The sequence below is a fragment of the Aotus nancymaae genome, unplaced genomic scaffold (assembly GCF_030222135.1).
Source record: "Aotus nancymaae isolate 86718 unplaced genomic scaffold, 86718_ANA_hifiasm-v0.15.2.pri h1tg000076l, whole genome shotgun sequence".
NCBI lineage: Eukaryota > Metazoa > Chordata > Mammalia > Primates > Aotidae > Aotus > Aotus nancymaae.
The window spans coordinates 14,532,996-14,549,732 of record NW_026988491.1 but is presented as its reverse complement, the minus strand read 5'-3'; the positions used below and the strand labels follow the sequence as shown (position 1 = coordinate 14,549,732).

The 16,737-nt window shown below is 42.9% G+C and overlaps 1 protein-coding gene across 5 annotated transcripts in view; it reads right to left on the bottom strand.

Annotated features, from left to right (window-relative positions):
• Nucleotides 1–16,737, bottom strand: part of TNRC6B (trinucleotide repeat containing adaptor 6B) — a 291,478-nt gene that overhangs the window by 33,798 nt on the left and 240,943 nt on the right. For all 5 annotated transcript variants that reach the window (XM_064368066.1, XM_021668746.2, XM_064368065.1 and 2 more), the window contains 4 exons: nucleotides 15,297–15,422; nucleotides 1,538–1,669; nucleotides 1,122–1,217; nucleotides 791–974 (listed from right to left, as the gene is read on the bottom strand). In XM_064368066.1, coding sequence (XP_064224136.1) covers nucleotides 791–974; nucleotides 1,122–1,217; nucleotides 1,538–1,669; nucleotides 15,297–15,422 — 538 coding nt within the window. The remainder of the gene's footprint in view (nucleotides 1–790; nucleotides 975–1,121; nucleotides 1,218–1,537; nucleotides 1,670–15,296; nucleotides 15,423–16,737) is intronic.

The following is a 16,737-nucleotide window of genomic DNA, read 5'->3' as shown; positions in this document are numbered from 1 at the left end:
TTGAGCCACCATGCCCAGCTTAACTCTTGTTCTTTGAGTGTGCATAGAACAGTATCTTCTCTACCAGATAAATTCTGAAGAATTTATCTTCTTTATCAAGATAAATTCTAAATGTTGTCAGTTTTAGATGAAACTGTGGTGGTGTGTGGTATCTTTTCCATTTTAAAATTTTATTTTGAAATCACTGTTTCCTCCCTGATTAAATTCTGCTTATAGCATGTTTTCCAGTTCTGAAAGAGCTATGATTTGCCTGCCAAAAAATTCTTGAAGAATGTTAAAGGCATAACCTTACTTGTTCTAATTCTACTTAACTCAAATGAAATACTAATATCAAACGAATTTTTATCAATCTGCATTACAATTTTAGTTCCTCATTTTTTCAACAGAAGGCAACTTTATTTATTTGAGTAGAGTAAAACACTTCAAACTAGTACATATTTTAACAGATCATAACCTCAGCCATGTGTGCCACTCACACAGCATGCACAAACATTTAAAGAGGCTTTTAAAAATTCCTGGTGGTAGGAGAGCAGTTTGCCATTCATACACGTGTATTAAAAGACTGCTCTGGAGCCAGAGAATTTAGAGGCCTGTCTCTGCTGTTTAGTAATCATGTGGTGAGCTTTGGAAACCCATTGAAACTCGAGAAGCCTCAGATACACCAGGGTTAAGAATATTTACCTACCTTGTACGGCTGGCATAAAAACGGAGGGTAATGCAGGTGCAGCCCCTACCACAGGCCTAGACAGGCAGATTGCTAAGAAGGTAATTTTCTCTACTAACAACTTACCAGAACCATATCCAGGTATTGGCCCTTTGGTTTGAAGGTCTGGGAGCCCCACATTCAATGCGTTGGGCACCATGTTGTCCAGATGTGGCTTGGGCCCAACGGGATGAGAGGGCGAGTGCTTCATGCCTGGCTGCCTCTGCTGCTGCTGCTGCTGCTGCTGCAGTGCACTCACCATTCGAGCCAGCTGGTGGCCAAGAGAGACAGACGCGTGATAAGCATGGACCCGAATTTCCCAGGAGGAGACTGCGCCCGGTTCCTCTTTGCCACCAGAGGCTAAGCTGGGACGTACTCCTCAAAGACAGCACTGGAAGGACCCTGCCCACCCACATACCTGCTGCTCTTGCTGTTGGCGTACAGCTTGAGAAATCTTTCTCTGGTTCTGTAACAACTGCTGCTGTTGCTGCTGTTGCAAGAGAAGCTGACATGCCTATGAAACAAGGGGGAAAGACAGAGAACCAAAGTTTCATGAGACTGATTTACTGAGAACACCTCGAGGGTCTGTGCACTCAAGTACAGGTCACACAGTCAAAAGTATCCAAGAGCGAAGTAACACCAAATTCCTGGTCTCTTGGTTACGTTTTCCTCCAGTTGAGTTGACAACCCTTAAGCACACTCCATAGTTGGCATAAAAGTGTAGACTAGCACCCTTTGAACATAGAAAGAGGCAAAGATGCAGGAAGCAAATCAAAGCTAAAGAAAGAAAAAAAAATGACCCTTTTAACTACAGGAAGAAAATCTGCTACTTACCAACTGAAACTGGGGAATTTGTGGAAGCTGGCTCAGCATGGCGATTTGTTGAGGAGATAACTGGGGCCCCACATTGAAAAGACCTGGACTCAGGCCACTGCTGGGAAACTGCTTGAGCATTGAGGCAGAAACCTAGCCGAAAAATTAAAAAGAAAGAAAGAAAAGGAATCTTAGAATTTATCAAAATAAAACTTTTTTCCTGTGACAAGAATCTTGATGAATCTAAATCAAGCGTTCTCAAACTTTTCTGTGAAAAATATGTAACAGGAAAAATACACTGAAGTGTTAACAATGATTATCCTGGAGGAGCACAATGACAAGAGTTTTAAAATTTTCTTCTTATACTTTCCAGTTTTCTACAATAAAAAGTATAAATTGTATATTCAGGAAAACATCTTCAAGGAAAAAAAATTGCTGACAATATGGCTTTTATCCAATTGAGAAATTATTACTGGAAGCGTGCCATAAAACAGAACATACTAAATTGCATAAAGCTAATAAATAACACTACATGAAAGTATTTCTGTGATACAAATAAGACAAATATACTAACTTGTAAACAGGAGACATAAGTTTCAACTCATGGCTTCTGATAGCAAACACCCACAGAGTGGTAGTGTAAAAAGAGAGCCAGCATAAAAGAGCCTGGAAGGGCCGGGCATTTTGGGAGGCTGAGGTGGGTGGACCACGAGGTCAGGAGATCAAGACTGACCTGGCCAACATGGTGAAACCCCATCTTTACTAAAAATACAAAAATTAGCTGGGCGTGGTGGTGCATGCCTGTAGTCCCAGCTACTCAGGAGCCTGAGGCAGGAGAATTGCCTGAACCTGGGAGGCGGAGGTTGCAGTGAACCGAGATAGCGCCACTGCACTCCAGCCGGGCGACAGAGAGAGACATCAGCTCAAAAAAAAAAAAAAAAGAAGAAGAGTCTGGAAGGTCATTGGCTTGACAGGGTCCTTCCTGTTCTCAGGTGTGAGCTAGGCTAGGCTGCAGGACACTCTGGGACAGAGAAAGGATTCCCTCCCATCTTTGATTTGCTCCTCTAAGATGATCTAAGTAAGCAGAAATGCGTTTCCCTGCATCCTCATCTACTGAACCCACTGGACCAGCTGGGGCCATGGAGAACAAATGTGAGAACACACCCATGAGTGCCAAGTTGTGTAGCACACTAGTCAAGAGTTTAGTTCTATAGGCTGGGCACAGTGGCTCACGCCTGTAATCCCAGCTGTTTGGGAGAACTGTCTGCACCTAGGAGATTGAGAACACCTGGGAAACATAGCAAGACCCCCCATCTCTTAAAAAAAACCAAAAGGTTAAAAAAAAGACTTCAGTTCTTGGGGCCACGTGTGGTGGCTCACATCTATAATCCCAGCACTTTGGGAAGCTGAGGCGGGCAGATCACCTGATGTCGGGAGTTGAAGACCAGCCTGACCAACATGGAGAAACCCTGTCTCTATTAAAATATAAAAATTAGCCGGGCATGGTAGCGCATGCCTGTAATCCCAGCTACTCGGGAGGCTGCGCTACGAGAATCGCTCAAACCTGGGAGGGGTAGGTTGCAGTGAGCCGAGATCACGCCATTACTCTCCAGCTTGGGCAACAAGAGTGAAACTCCGTCTCAGAAAAAAAAAAAAAAAAGACTTTTGTTCTAGAGGCAGACTGCCTGAGCTTTTAATCCCAGCTCTGCCTGCCTCTCCATTTTTTTTTGAGACAGGGTCTCACTCTGTCACCCAGTCTGGAATGTGGTGATGTGATCACAGCTCACGGCAGCCTTCACCTCCCGGCTGGTCTCAAACTCCCGGGCTCAAGCCATCATCTCAAAGTGCTGGGATTACATGTACAAGCCACCACTCCCAGCCCGGCTCTGCCATTTCTAAGCTGACTCAGAGCAAGTTACTTATTTAGCCTTTTTGACCCTCACTTTCCTGATCTCCAACTGGAATGACAACAATATTAACTTTAGTCATTATTAGATTTTATGAATTAATCCACATCAAATGCTTAAGAGATGTTCTCTATAAATGTTCACATTGTTCCACAGGCTGGTTCTTCAAATGTCTTCAGATGATGAATACAGTTCCCTTGCATCTCATCTTCAGGCTCAATATGGTCAGTTCTTTCACTTGTATCTCCTTCCATTTCTCAGTGAAGAGCCAAGAACAGAAAGGCATTTTCTAGAGTAGTCTAACACCAAGCAAACCTGGCCATACCTAACCATTCTGTTAAAAGTCATGCTTTCATTAACAATGCCTAAGATGTCACTTTCTCTGGTGATCACAGCTGTCCATTCACACACTAAGCTAATGTCAGTTAAAATCTATAATATTTAAAAATATGCTTTTGTTTCCTTACGTAGTATTTAACCTATGTAGTGGGGTTTTAAGTTTTTATTAATTTATTTTTTATTCGAGCTTAAGACCTTACATATATCTTTACGAGCATGGCATATAGTAGATGCTCCATAAATATCTATTAAATGAATGAACCTCTATCATATTTAACTTAAGACACTCCACCAAGTTCTTGTTGATCCTATTTGCATTCCCTAGTCCCATCACGGATGGGAATGCTGAACTTGATAGAGCTGAGGATAATCTAGTCATATGCTACTAAAGCTTCCTTCCAATATGAAACGATCAGCCTGGGAATCGTCAATCCTTTACTAATCCACACAACTGCTTTCATGTTTAGCCAATATATTTCCATCTCATCCAAAACAGACAGCTTGTCAAACGGCCTGTTAGAGATACAACAACTATATCATTCTTCTATGCCAGTATTTTCACCAGTCAATGAAGGGAGTGAATGAAAACTTGTTAGCAAACTATGATAATTAATTACTGCCATATGTACTTCTGATAATCTAGATTATCAAAAGCAATCTTACTGACAATCTAGATTCTTTCCTGGAATTGGGACCAAGTTCATCAGTCTTTTAGCTACTTTTTCCTTATTTCTCCTTTCAGAAATCATTTAAAAAATCTCCCCAGGCTGGGCATGGTGGTTCCTGCCTGTAATCCCAGTATTTTGGGAAGTGGAGTCAGGCAGATCACTTGAGGCCAGGAGTTCGAGATCAGCTTGGCCAACATGGCAAAACCGTGTCTCTACTAAAAATACAAAAACTAGCTGGGCATGGTGGCAAACACCTGTAATCCCAGCCACTCAGGAAGCTGAGGCACAAGAATCACCTGAACCCAGGTGGTGGAGGTTACAGTAAGCAGAGACCGTGCCACTGCACTCCAGCTTGGAAGCCACAGTGAAACAGCATAAAAAAAAAAAAAAATTCCCCCCTTTCTTCTCACTTGCTTATAGCTTCTTTCCCATTTCTGATCTGAGGCTCCACACAGAGGACATCCATGTTTAACACAGCACTCAAGGCCTCTTTCCCCTTCTTGGAAACAAGCCTGGATAGAGGACTGATCCATTCCAGTGACTCCCGGTTAAGGCTAGAATTCAGTATTAGGAAGTGCACACGTTCTCCAGTATCTGCTTTATTGGTAGTAAAGGTGATATGGTGACCCCAATATGTTTGCCTCTTTTGCCTTAAACATTCAGAATGCAGGCAGGAAAGATGGGTGTCATTATTAAACTCCCCTTGAAGACTCCCAGAATTTCTCAAAAATTGTGGACAGGGCTCTGCAATTCTTTTCACAAATTCTTTCTCTGCTCTAGGATCTGTCTTAGCCCTTTTGGTTTGAACATCCTTCTTCTTAACAGAAAAGACAAAAGCAACAAAAATTTTACCTCCACTCTGTAATCCCTGGGCATTATACAACTAGTCCAAGCAATGATTCCTTTCTAGTCACCAAACTGCACCAAATCAAACTCTAAAGGTTCTTTTAATCTACCTGCTTTTTTTTTTTTTTTTTTCGCAAGTCTCAGCTTACTCTGTGTTTTATTCATCCTTGCTTTTATACCCTTACTATCCATTTTCTGAAAATGTCCCATTATAAACTAAGTTTATCAGAAAGCTTCCCCATCCCTATCGGATCTTCTCATTTTATCATTCTTTGGCAGCATGGTCAGAATGAAATTCCTCAGTTTCCTAATACTTTAGGGCCACCATCTCTGCTACATTGTCAAGAATACATGTCTATCTTTTCTTTTTCTCTTTTTTTTTTTTTGGAAACGAAGTCTTGCTCTGTTGCCCAGGCTGGAGTGCAGTGGTGCAAGTCTTGGCTGACTGTAACCCCCACCAGCTGGGCTCAAGTAATTCTCCTGCTTCAGCCTCCTGAGTAACTGGGATTACAGGCGCCTGCCACCTCCCCGGCTAATTTTTTTGTATTTTTAGTAGAGATGGGATTTCACCATGTTGGCCAGGCTGATCTTGAACTCCTGACAGGTGATCCACCCACCTCCGCCTCCCAAAGTGCTGGGATTACAGGCGTGAGCCACCGCACCTGGCTTATCTTTTCTTTGACACTCTTGTAGTCTATAAACATTTGACCAAGTTCAGGTTTCCTGTATTTGGCTTACCAACTAATTTTCTCTTAAGATCTGTCACTTTCACTCTACCCATCAATTCTGTCATTTTGGAAAGTACTCTAATTTCAAGTAATAGTTCCCCCAGCTGCTTCCTCTGTATCCTCTAAGAGGTGTTGAGTGTTACCAACCAATTTAAAAATCTGTTTGACTTTCTATTTTAACAGATGTACTCAAGGCAGACGTGAGCACCAAGTAAGCACACCACTACAGGGCATGCTGCCTCTCCACCAGTTTTAGGGCAAGCATAAGGAACACATCCTCCACAATTTCCACCAAATAACAACTCCTCTTCATCCTCTGCTTTGAATTCACACAAAATGTCACCAGTGTGATTTAACTTCCTATCTCTGATATAATAATTTTGAACTCACTGTAATTTGAGTCTGGGGGCAAGGAGGGTGAGTACAATATATGCTGTGCTATCAAAACCATGTTCCAACTGGAATCTTATCCTATTACACCGCAATGACCCATAAAATCCTATGTACCATCTTCAGTGTGATTCCTAAATTCATTTGAGTTAGCAACTGTATTTAGCTACGTAGTGTTCTCCATAAATTCATGCCCACTGGGAACCTCAGAATGTGGTCTCATTGGGAATAGGGTCTTTGTAGGTGCACTCAAGTTTAAGACAAAGTCACGCTGCATTAGGGTGGGCCCTAGTCCATTCACTGGTGTCCTCAAATGAAGACAGAAATTTTGAGACAGAGAAGAAAATGCCATGTGAAGATATAGACACACAGGGGAGAACACCGGATGATGACAGAAGCAGACTGTGGTGGCTTCAGACTGAAACCCTCTAGAACTGAGCTACACTTGTTTTACTTATTTATTTATTTTTATTTTTTAAGACAGGGTCTTACTCTGTTGTCTAGACTGGAATGCAGTGGCACAATCATGGCTCACTGCAGTCTTGACTTCCTGGGTTCAGGTGATTTTCCAACCTCAGCCTCCTGAATAACTGGGACTACAGGCATGCACCACCATGCCTGGCTAGTGTGTGTGTGTGTGTGTGTGTGTGTGTGTGTGTATTTTGTAGAGATGGGGTTTTGCCACAGGCATGCACCACCATGCCTGGCACGCACGTGTGCGTGTGTGTGTGTGTGTATTTTGTAGAGATGGGGTTTTGCCATTTTGCCCAGGCTTGTCTCAAACTCCTGGGCTCCAGTGCCTGTCTCAGCCTCCCAAAGTGCTGGGAGTACAAGTGTGAGGCACTGTGCCCAGCTTTTTTTTTTTTTCCTTCAGGTAGAGCAGACACTTTGGTCACAGAGACTTGCAGCACCCAAGTCTCTCACACAAAGTTAACTGCATTTTCCCAACAATTCCACTTTTGAAATCATTCTGATATGCATCTTCCCATGACTCAATATATATTCACTGAGCTCAAATTCATGCCCTTCACAGCTATTGATGCTCAGGCTCCAGCAGTGAACACAGCAGGCCCAGGCCCTGCTGCTGTGAAGCTTATTATACTCCTAGGGGCAGGGCAGACAAGGATCAAGTGTGGGAGAGACAGTAACAGGGCAAGGGCACATTATTTTTCCTGCTTCAACCTCAGATATTCCTACTACTCAAAATTAGCTAAGGAAACCACCAAAATAGGCGGGGTACAGTGGCTCACGCCTGTAATCCCAGCACTTTGGGAGGCTGAGGTGGGCGGATCACTAGGTCAGGAGTTCGAGAGCAGCCTGACCAACTTGGCAAAACTCCGTCTCTTAATTTAAAAGTACAAAAATTAGCCAGGCATGGTGTTGTGCACCTGTAATCCCAGCTACTCAGGAGGCTGAGACAGGAGAAATGCTTGAACCTGGGAGGCAGAGTTGCAGTGAGCCGAGATTGTGCCACTGCACTCCAGCCTGGGCAACGGAGTGAGACTCCTTCTCAAAAAAAAAAAAAAAAAAAAAAGAAACCACCAAAATAAAAACCTGCAGTACCATCGAGAAACTCACCATGGGAGACAAACATAAGAATATTATAGCAAGCTAGGTGCAGTGGCTCATGCCTGTAACCCCAGCATTTTGGGAGGTCAAGGCAGGCAGATCACGTGAGGCCAGGAGTTCGAGACCAGCCTGGTCAACATGGTGAAACCCTGTCTCTACTAAAAATATGAAAATTAGCCAGGCATGATGGCAGGTGCCTGTAGTCCCAGCTACTCGGAGGCTGAGGCAGGAGAACTGCTTGAACCCGGGAGTAGGGGGTGGGGGGCAGAAGTTGCAGTGAGCCGAGATTGTGCCACTGCATTCCAGCCTGGGCAATAGAGTGAGACTCTGTCTCAAAAAAAAAAAAAAAAAAATTACAGCAAAAATCTAGAAGCAACCCAAATGTCTACGAACAGTAGACTTGGTAGTAGAATAGGTAAATAAATTATGGTATAGTCATATAATGGAATACCATATGAACCATAACTACCCAAATCCACATGGGAATATATTTGAAATAATACAAGTAAAAATAAAACAACGAAAGGAGGCTCTATACTATATGGCTTCATTAAAGTGCAAAAAAGGCACAATGAAAACAACATATTGTTTAAAGACAGAGAGACACATACAGAAAGAGTATAAAGAAAAGCACAGGAAAGTGATCTTATATTTAGAAGCCACTAGGCTTATATTCCATAAACTGACAATTTTAGAGACAATAAAAGTTTAATTTTTGAGAAATTCCTTTCTCAGCCTTGCTCCACTTATTTGTTTGCAAATGTACTGTCCCTCTCCAAAGAATACAGAAGGACCAGGGAGAAGCACCACTAGGCTCCAGGCAAAGGGCTGTTGACACGTGGGCTGCAGAGGAATCACGGTGGTGCAGGTCTGCATATTCTCCATTGCAAGGAGTTAATTATTCTGGCTTAAAAGCCCTTCAATCTCCAGCTGCGTTGGAGAAAGTGAAGCTCTTGTTGCAATCAATCTGGCGTGTAACAAAGCATCGCAGGTGCAACATGACAGCAATTTAAAGTCAGGACAAAGCTTGCTGGAATATGTTACTTTCTCAATACTGTATCTGAGTAACTGGAGGAAAAAGGCATGGCAGAAACCCAAGATGTGGGACATTTGTAACAATATAAGTTTCAGTGTCTTCTCTCTCTCTTTTTTTTTTTGAGATGGAGTCTCACTCTGTTGCCCAGGCTGGAGTGCAGTGGCACCATCTCGGCTCACTGCAACCTTCACCACCCAGGTTCAAGCAATTCTCCTGCCTCAGCCTCTGGAGTAGCTGGGACTACAGGCACATGCCACCATGCCTGGCTAGTTTTTGTATTTTTAGTAGTGATAGTGTTTCACCATGTTGGCCAGGCTGATACCAAACTCCTGACCTCAGGTGATCCACCTGCCTTGGCCTCCAAAAGTGCTGGAATTACAGGCGTGAGCCACCACACTCGGCCTCAGTGTCTTCTTTCTGTGTTTACATTAACTGTTGATTGTTCCTATAATGTAGTCAAAATAAATATAAAAGCTGATATTTATCAAAACCTTTTAAAATATTCATGTGCTTTGACCCAGAAATTTCATTTGGGGCAACTAAATTTAGAAAAAATGTGGGCAAAGGTTTATGTATAAGGATTTCTCTGCAGCCCTATTTTAACAGGGAAAGATTAGAAACAATTTAATACTCAACAATGGGGGAGAGAATGTTAAATAAATCAAGGTAAATCTACCTGATGAAACATCATTATGATCACCATGAATGCTACATAGCAACAGGAGAAAGTTCAAGGACACAATGTCAACATCACTTTCTAGTGACCCTGAGTGCAATAATGTGAAAAGCATGCCTGCATATGAACAGTGTCTGAATAGGGGATTAGGTATCATTCTATCTGGGCTGGAGATTTTTTAAAGAATCTGTTTATCCACTACCCAAACTTTGTGTGGTTATCTTGTCATTTTTGTGTGTGTGTGTCTTCGAGACAGGGTATCACTGTTGCCCAGGCTGGAATGCAGTGGTGTGATCATGGCTCAGTGCAGCCTCAACCTTCTGGGCTCACGTCATCCTCCCACCTCAGCCTCCCAAGTAGCTGGGACCACAGGCACGCACCACCATGTCCGGCTAACTTTTAGTATTTTTGTTAGAGACAGGTTTTGCCATGTTGCCCAGGCTGGTCTTGAACTCCGGGGCTCACACAATCTACCCACCTTGGTCTCCCAAAGTGCTGGGATTATAGAAGTAAATTGCCATACCTGGCCTTTTCTTTGAGACACCTAACTGCTTAATTTTATAAAAATATAGAAGAAATGTCAAGAAAAGATGGAATAACCCATTATTTAATATTCTGCTCCCAGTATGCATTACATAAATAAAACAAAATTAAAAGCGGAAGAACACAAGTACTTTTCTTTTTCAGCTGGAGCAGAAACTTTGGTCATAAAGTGATCTGCAGCACCCAAGCCTCTTACAGAAAGTTAACTACACTTTCCAAACAATTCTACTTTTGAAATCATCCTGATATATATCTTCACATAACCTGGTATATATTCACTGAGCTCAAAATACATGTCCTGCACAGCTATTGATGCTCAGGCTCCAGCTGTGAACACAGCAGGCCCAGACCCTGCCGCTGTGAAGCTTATTACACTCCTAGGGGCAGGTCAGAGAGGGAGAAAGACAAGGAGCAAGCGTGGGAGTGAGAGTGACAGGGCAGGCAGCGCACTGTACGTAGCTGCCCTGAGAAAGCTTCTAGGGAAGGTGGCAGTGAAGCAGAGAGCTGAAGGAAATAAAGATCGAGCCAGGCTGCCATCTGGGAAAAGAGCATTCTAAGAGTATGCTTGGTGTGTAGGGGCCAGTTGGCTGGGGCAGTATGAAGGTACGAGAGAGCGGCCTGTACTTGTGGGGAGGTGGGAATCACCAAGAACCTCAAAGCCTACAGTTTAAGACTTTGCCTCTGCCTTGCTTTCTCAGTGAGAGAACCAGCCACAAGGGGATTCCAGGTAAAACAGTAACACAATCTGCCTTTTGTTTTAGAACAGCGCTGTACAGAACTTCCTGCAACACTGACATGTTCGACATCTGTGCTGTCTACACAGTGACTACTAACAAGATGTGGCTATTTAAATTAATTAAAATAAAATGTAAAATTCAGTTCTTGCAGCGCAGTAGCCACATCTCAGGGGCCGATGTGGCTTTCACATTAGACAGTGTGGTGTCAGAGAATCAGTCTGACTCAGACTTCAGACAGGCAAGTGTTGAATGAAGCAGGTGGGGGAAAGGCAGGAAGTCACTGCAATAACCTGGACAGAATCGGTGGTTGCTTGGCCAGGGCCTGTGCTGTGAGAGGTGGTGAAAAAGAGTCCGATTTTGAATAAAGGTTTGAAGGGAGGTTTTACTGATAGAATGAATGTGGTCAGTGAGAGGAGTCATGACTGGCTCCAAGGTCTTTGGCCTGAACTCCTATAGAATGAGAGTGCCATTTACTGGGAGTGTGGGGATGTTTTTGAGGGCAGTGTGGGGTGAGATCAGAAGCTGTGTTTTGAACATGTTAACCTGTAAGGCACCCTAGGAGAGATGTCCAGTAGTCTGTGGAGTTGAGGAAAAAAGATGTGGGTGGAAGACACAATTTTGGAATTTAGTGCTTAAAGGCATTCCACTGGGTAAGATCGCATGGCAGTGACTACAGATGGTGAGGAGAGGTTCAAAGATTGAGATCTGGGGCATTCTGCTGATTAAGTACTTGGGAATGTGAGGAGGAGCTTGTAAAGGAGACGGAGGAGAGGCAGATGGAGAACCAATGTAGTAGGTGTCCAAAAGCCAAATGCATGAAGTGTTTCAGAAAGGAGGGAAACTGTCAAATGCTGCTGATACGCAGAGTAAGAAGAGACTGAAGAACAGATCATCATATTATGCAACAAAAAGATCAGAGGCGACTTCCACGAAAGGGTTAATTTTCACTGTCACTGCCTTACCTGGACTCTGTACTAGCTCTGCAGCTGCTCTCCTTTGCTCTAGTACTCCTGCCATTCAAACAGGTCTTCTATATTACTGCCAGTGTTTTCTTTCTTTCTTTTTTGAGACAGGGTCTTGCTCTGTTGCCCAGGCTAGAGTGCAGTGGCTTGATCATGGTTCACTGCAGTCTCGCCTCCCAGACTCAATCTATTCTCCCACCTCAGCCTCCTGAGTAGCTGGGACTTAAGGTGCACACCACCATGCCTGGATAAATAAAAAAAATTTTTTATAGGCCAGGTACAGTGGCTCATGCCTGTAATCCCAGCACTTTGGGAGGCCGAGGCAGACAGACCACTTAGGTCAGGAGTTCCAGACCATCCTGGCCAACATGGTGAAACTCCATCTTTACTAAAAATAGAAAAATCAGCCGAGCGTGGTGGCGCGCACCTGTAATCCCAGCTACTTGGGAGACTGAGGCACGAGAATTGCTTGAACCCAGGGAGGTGGAGGTTGCATTGAGCTGAGATCGTGCCACTGCATTCCAGCCTGGGAGACACAGCGAGACTCTGCCTCAAAAAAAAAAAAAAAAAAATTAAAAAATTTTTAAAAAATTAAAAAAAATTCGTAGAGATGGGGTCTTACTATGTGGTTCAGGCTAATCTCAAACTCCTGGGTTCAAGGGATCTGCCTGCCTCAGCCTCCCAAAGGGCTATTGCAGGCATGAGCCACTCAGCTGAAAAATCTTTAACAGTATATTGTCTACAGCAGTGGCCAAACTTTAAGTGCACATAAAGATCACATGCAGGTGACTAAGCCCCAAAGCCACCTGTCACAGAAGATTGGAGGAGACCTGGGGACTGTGTCTTTAAGTAGCAGCCCAAATAATGGTTGTAAACCATGTTGACAAGGATTGGCCTCTAGGGCAAAGTCCCAAATCCTAAGCAAAACAAGCACTTTTTCCAAATTTGGTCCCAAACTTCTTGTCTAGTTCCTTTCTTTTCTATTCTAAGACAGTGTATGTTTCAACAAGCTCTAACTGATTATTCAAATCAGTTGCCTTTCCCCAAAATGCTGTGTTCTTCTAGATATTATCGCCCCTTGCACATGAGGCTCCCGCTGCTTAGAAGGCACTTTTAATCTGGTGTGCTCAGAAAATCCTGACTCATTCTTCAAGACTCAAACGTCACTGGTAGTGTGAAGGCTCAGCAGATTCTCCAAACTCTGTTAAACATTTCCATACATTTCTCACACTATCTGCTGGCTATTCTGCTATCACCTCCTCCCCACCTCAATCCACCCCCTGCCACCAACTCCAAGAGGCTGCGGAGAGGGAGAGATGGCATTTTCTCCATCTGTGCATGATGAAGACATTATCTAATATGCAACAGACATTTGATATCCATGGATGACTGTCAGCCTGATACCCAGCAATACTGTAAAGTGTGTGTATGCTCCAAAGCTTCAGAAGACACTGCCATTGTAGAGTGCTGGGGAAGTCAGAAATGGCTCTGTCAAAAGGACATACCACTACCTGGGGCTTGAAGGATGACTGGAACTTAGAAAGACAGAAAGAGGAGGAAGAGAGGTGCCCAGGGGACACAGTCCCAGACTCCCAGGCAAGACCTTGGAGAGGCAGTTGGTGGTGGTGACGGGGAGGTAAGGGAAGGGTATGGATGAACCTGACCTCCCCCACTAAGAAAGATATAGACTCAGAATATTAAAACTAGAATCTGAAATATATAGATTATCATTTTAAATAAATAGTTTAAGCCCTGGTCTTAAAGGGCATTTCAAAAAAACAAAACAGGCTGGGCCTGGTGGTTCATGCCTGTTATCCCAGTGCTTTGGGAGGCTGAGGTGGGAGGACTGCTGGAGTCCAGGAGATCGAGGCCAGCCTGGGCAACATAGCAAGACTCCATTTCTACAAAAAAATTTAAAACTAGCTGAGCTTGGTGGTGTGCATCTGTAGTCCCAGCTACTTGGAGGCTGAGGTGGGAGAACTGCTTGACCCCAAGAGTTCGAGGTTGCCACGAGCTACGAATCACACCACCGTACTCCAGCCTGGGTGACAGAGTATCTCCAAAAAATAAAAATACAAAAACAAGTAACAGAAACTGAACCTTTACAACCTGCTAGTTGGATCTAATGAGCATTCCCATCTTCTTTTACAGGCTGAAACAGACTCAGAGCTTTGTTTATTAAAATGACAGTCTAAGAAGGAACTAAGGCCATATATCGAATCCTCACATGAGCTTATCAGCTATTACTCTATCCTTATGCCTGCTTTCTCACAAAGAGGAACAGGGAAATTGTGTGGTAGACTAACACAAATCTCTCCCCTTTATCCCCAAAAGCAAAGCCCATCTCTTTGTACATCTCCTACTAAGGGATAGACCTAACTGGTTCCCATGGTACCCAATGGACTATATCTTACACAGAGCTGCTCTATGAGTAAGAGTTTAGTCCAGGAGTCTCTGCTACTTCATTAGTTCTAGAACTCCCCCTAGAGCACCTACTTGCAATGTTGGCATACAGCTCCTCAAAATTTTTCAGAATAATGCAGAATCTGGCAATTCTCTTTTTTTTTTTTTTTTTGAAATGGAGTCTCGCTCAAACAACCAAAGGGAAGTAAAAGGAAGAAAAAAAAGTTAAGAAAAAAATTTAAAAAAGAAATGGAGTCTTGCTCTATCACCCAGGCTGGAGTGCAGTGCATCTTGGCTCACTGCAACCTCTGCCTCCCAGGTACACGATTCTACTGCCTCAGACTTCCAAGTAGCTGGAATTAGAGGCGTGGCCACCACGCCCAGCTCATTTTTGTTTTGTTCTTTACACTTGGCTAATTTTTGTTTCTTGGTAGAAACAGGGTTTCACCATGTTGGCCAGGCTGGTCTTGAAATCGTGGCCTCAAGTGATCCGCCTGCCTTGGCCTCCCAAACTGTCAAGATTACAGGTATAAGCCAGTGTGCCAGGCCAATTTCTCTTGTTTATCTGTGGGTGAATCCTTGAGGGCAACCAGCCTCTGAATGTTGACACATCAGAACTTATAAAGTAGTTTTAATTATATGCAATTACAAAAGAATTAATATAGTTAGAAAAATAATTAGGAGATCTAAAAGGAACAGACTCATAAGTTTTTTACGCAAAAATATCTACTTTGTTGGTATGCATGATGCAATAAAAATGAGATTTGACATTTTGTTCTAAAAGTCTTGATCTTTGGCAGCTAGATATTTCATATTTTACTCACTTGATCTTAGCCAAAAGGTCAAGAAAAGATGGCTTTTTCATATTTTATGCTAGTAACTATTATTCTTTTTACATCCACAAAAATCAATTAACAACTGACAACTACCTGAAATGGTTTTTAATTCTGAATCACAGAAACATAAAATTGCTTACCTGGGGGGAAATAAACTGGGGAGGCACTTGCGCCCGGAGACTGGGAGAAGAATTTAGTGGCTGCACTGGTGTGTGCAGACCTCTCGATTGTGCTGTGCTGTTTCCAAACAAACCATGACTACCGCCCTGTAAACAGAAGAGTAGCAGTAAGGCTTTCTGTTAATGTAAGAAAATGCAAGTAAGAAACAGTTCTGGTCTTTTAGATCCCTCAGAAGAATCACAGGCTGTGTTCCACGGAATAACAGAATTTCATAACTGAGAAGTTCCTTATCTTAGAAGGTTTAGGGCAGTTACTCAAATTGAATCATGGGCACCTGTACGGTTTGACGAACTCTATAAACGGAAAGGTTCAATTTAGTCAAATATTAGGAAAAGTCCTACATTCTTTTTTGTGAATGAAAGATATAGGCAACATAGCACTTATTTCAAGTACTCTTCTTTGCAACTGGTTTTCCCAAATTTATTCCCAAGCTTTATAATCTGAGCTCCATCTTGAAAGGCACCTGAGTAAAAATGCAGGCTTATGAATAGTTAACAGCTGTATTTATAAAACACTGTGATATGACTTCTCTGCCGTCCAAGAGTGAGCCTAGCACCCTTCCTTGTCCTGGATCTGCTCAATCCCTTCTTTGCTAGATGAGGAAATGTGACTCAATCACACACTGAGAGAAAAAAGAAAGGGAGAAAGTAAAAATCATTACAGGGACACCAAAATAAACATTACTCACCTGTAACTTCTCATTCAAACCCATGAATATCAGTCTAGTTAAAAAATAAGCTGAACTCCCTCATTTCTGGAGACCCAACTCACTGGAGCACTTCTATACTATTCCAGCGAAATAACTAAGAGATTTGGGTTATATGGTGGCCCTTCCTTTCTGACTCGTTTCTAGCTGAGAAAAGTCCTTCAGCAAAGAAACTGTATTTGGTAACACAACACTGTGCTCTCTCTGCCTGAGGTTCTTTCTGATACCATCTTCACTTGACCTCTTCAAGGTCCAGCTTGGAGGTCATCCTCATCAAGGAAGTCTTCCCCAAAACCATCTTCCTGATTTCACATTCAGATTAATTGAGCCCACCTCTCCAATTTCAAAACACTTTAAAACTCTTTGAGGGTACTCATCATCAAACCACATTACGGTTATTTTCCATTCTGTCTTTCTACTGGCAGCTTAAATCTTCTCCTCTTTGTATTCCCAGAACTCAATAAAGCCCTGGTCTGTAGGATGAATATATCATTTGTAAATATCCATGACCCACCAATTCCACACACTGGAAAATGTCCCACTGAACATGTTCAGCAAAGATAGCTGCATCACTATACTGAGTACATATACCCTGAATCGAAATCACCACCATTATCAGATCCCTGGAATCACAGGGATTAAGGTAATTTTAAATAATTTTGTTATGGCATTAAGTCCTAGAACACGAAAAATAC